Source organism: Phytophthora parasitica (genome assembly GCF_000247585.1).
Source record: "Phytophthora parasitica INRA-310 unplaced genomic scaffold supercont2.307, whole genome shotgun sequence".
Lineage (NCBI taxonomy): Eukaryota > Oomycota > Peronosporomycetes > Peronosporales > Peronosporaceae > Phytophthora > Phytophthora nicotianae.
The window spans coordinates 1-528 of NW_008649293.1; the positions used below are offsets into that span (position 1 = coordinate 1).

The 528-nt window shown below is 59.3% G+C and overlaps 1 protein-coding gene across 1 annotated transcript; it reads right to left on the bottom strand.

The window, feature by feature from the left end:
- Window positions 1-229: 229 nt before the first annotated feature.
- PPTG_20136 (hypothetical protein) lies at window positions 230-409 on the bottom strand (the record flags this gene model as incomplete). The annotated part of the gene is made up of 1 exon (XM_008918775.1): window positions 230-409. The coding sequence occupies one exon, from the start codon at window positions 407-409 to the stop codon at window positions 230-232; it is 180 nt and encodes a 59-aa protein (XP_008917023.1).
- Window positions 410-528: the final 119 nt, after the last annotated feature.

Consider the following 528-nt stretch of genomic DNA (forward strand, 5'->3'; position numbering starts at 1 on the left):
TACCAGGACCCGGCTCGTGTGAGCGCCGAGTCACTGGCGCCGAATCGGCAGAAAGCGGCTAGACCCCGTGCGGCTGCGGGCCAGCAGGAGGTGAAATCACGGAAGGCTGGGCGACAGCAAGTGGTGGAACCACGGGGAGTTGGTCAACAGCATGTGGCGAAGCCACAGATCGCGGAGCGAAATGCTCGAGATGCAGGAGCAAGTCAAGCTGAAGGTACAGCTGAGCAACTTAGTGCTCAACATCCGGGACCTGGTTGTGAATCAACAGGAGCGAGTACAAATAGTCCACGGGGTGGAACATCTCTTCGAGACCGACCGCTTCGCGATGAACGTGGTCGTTCGCGTCAAGGACCGGGACCTGGTTGTGAATCAACAAGCGCGAGTACAAATAGTCCACGGGGTGGAACATCTCTTCGAGACCGACCGCTTCGCGATGAACGTGGTCGTTCGCGTCAAGGACGCATGCGTCGTGAGGACTCAGACGCCGTTTCGGCGAGTGCTGATTCGCAGCGCGGGAATCCAGCTGAG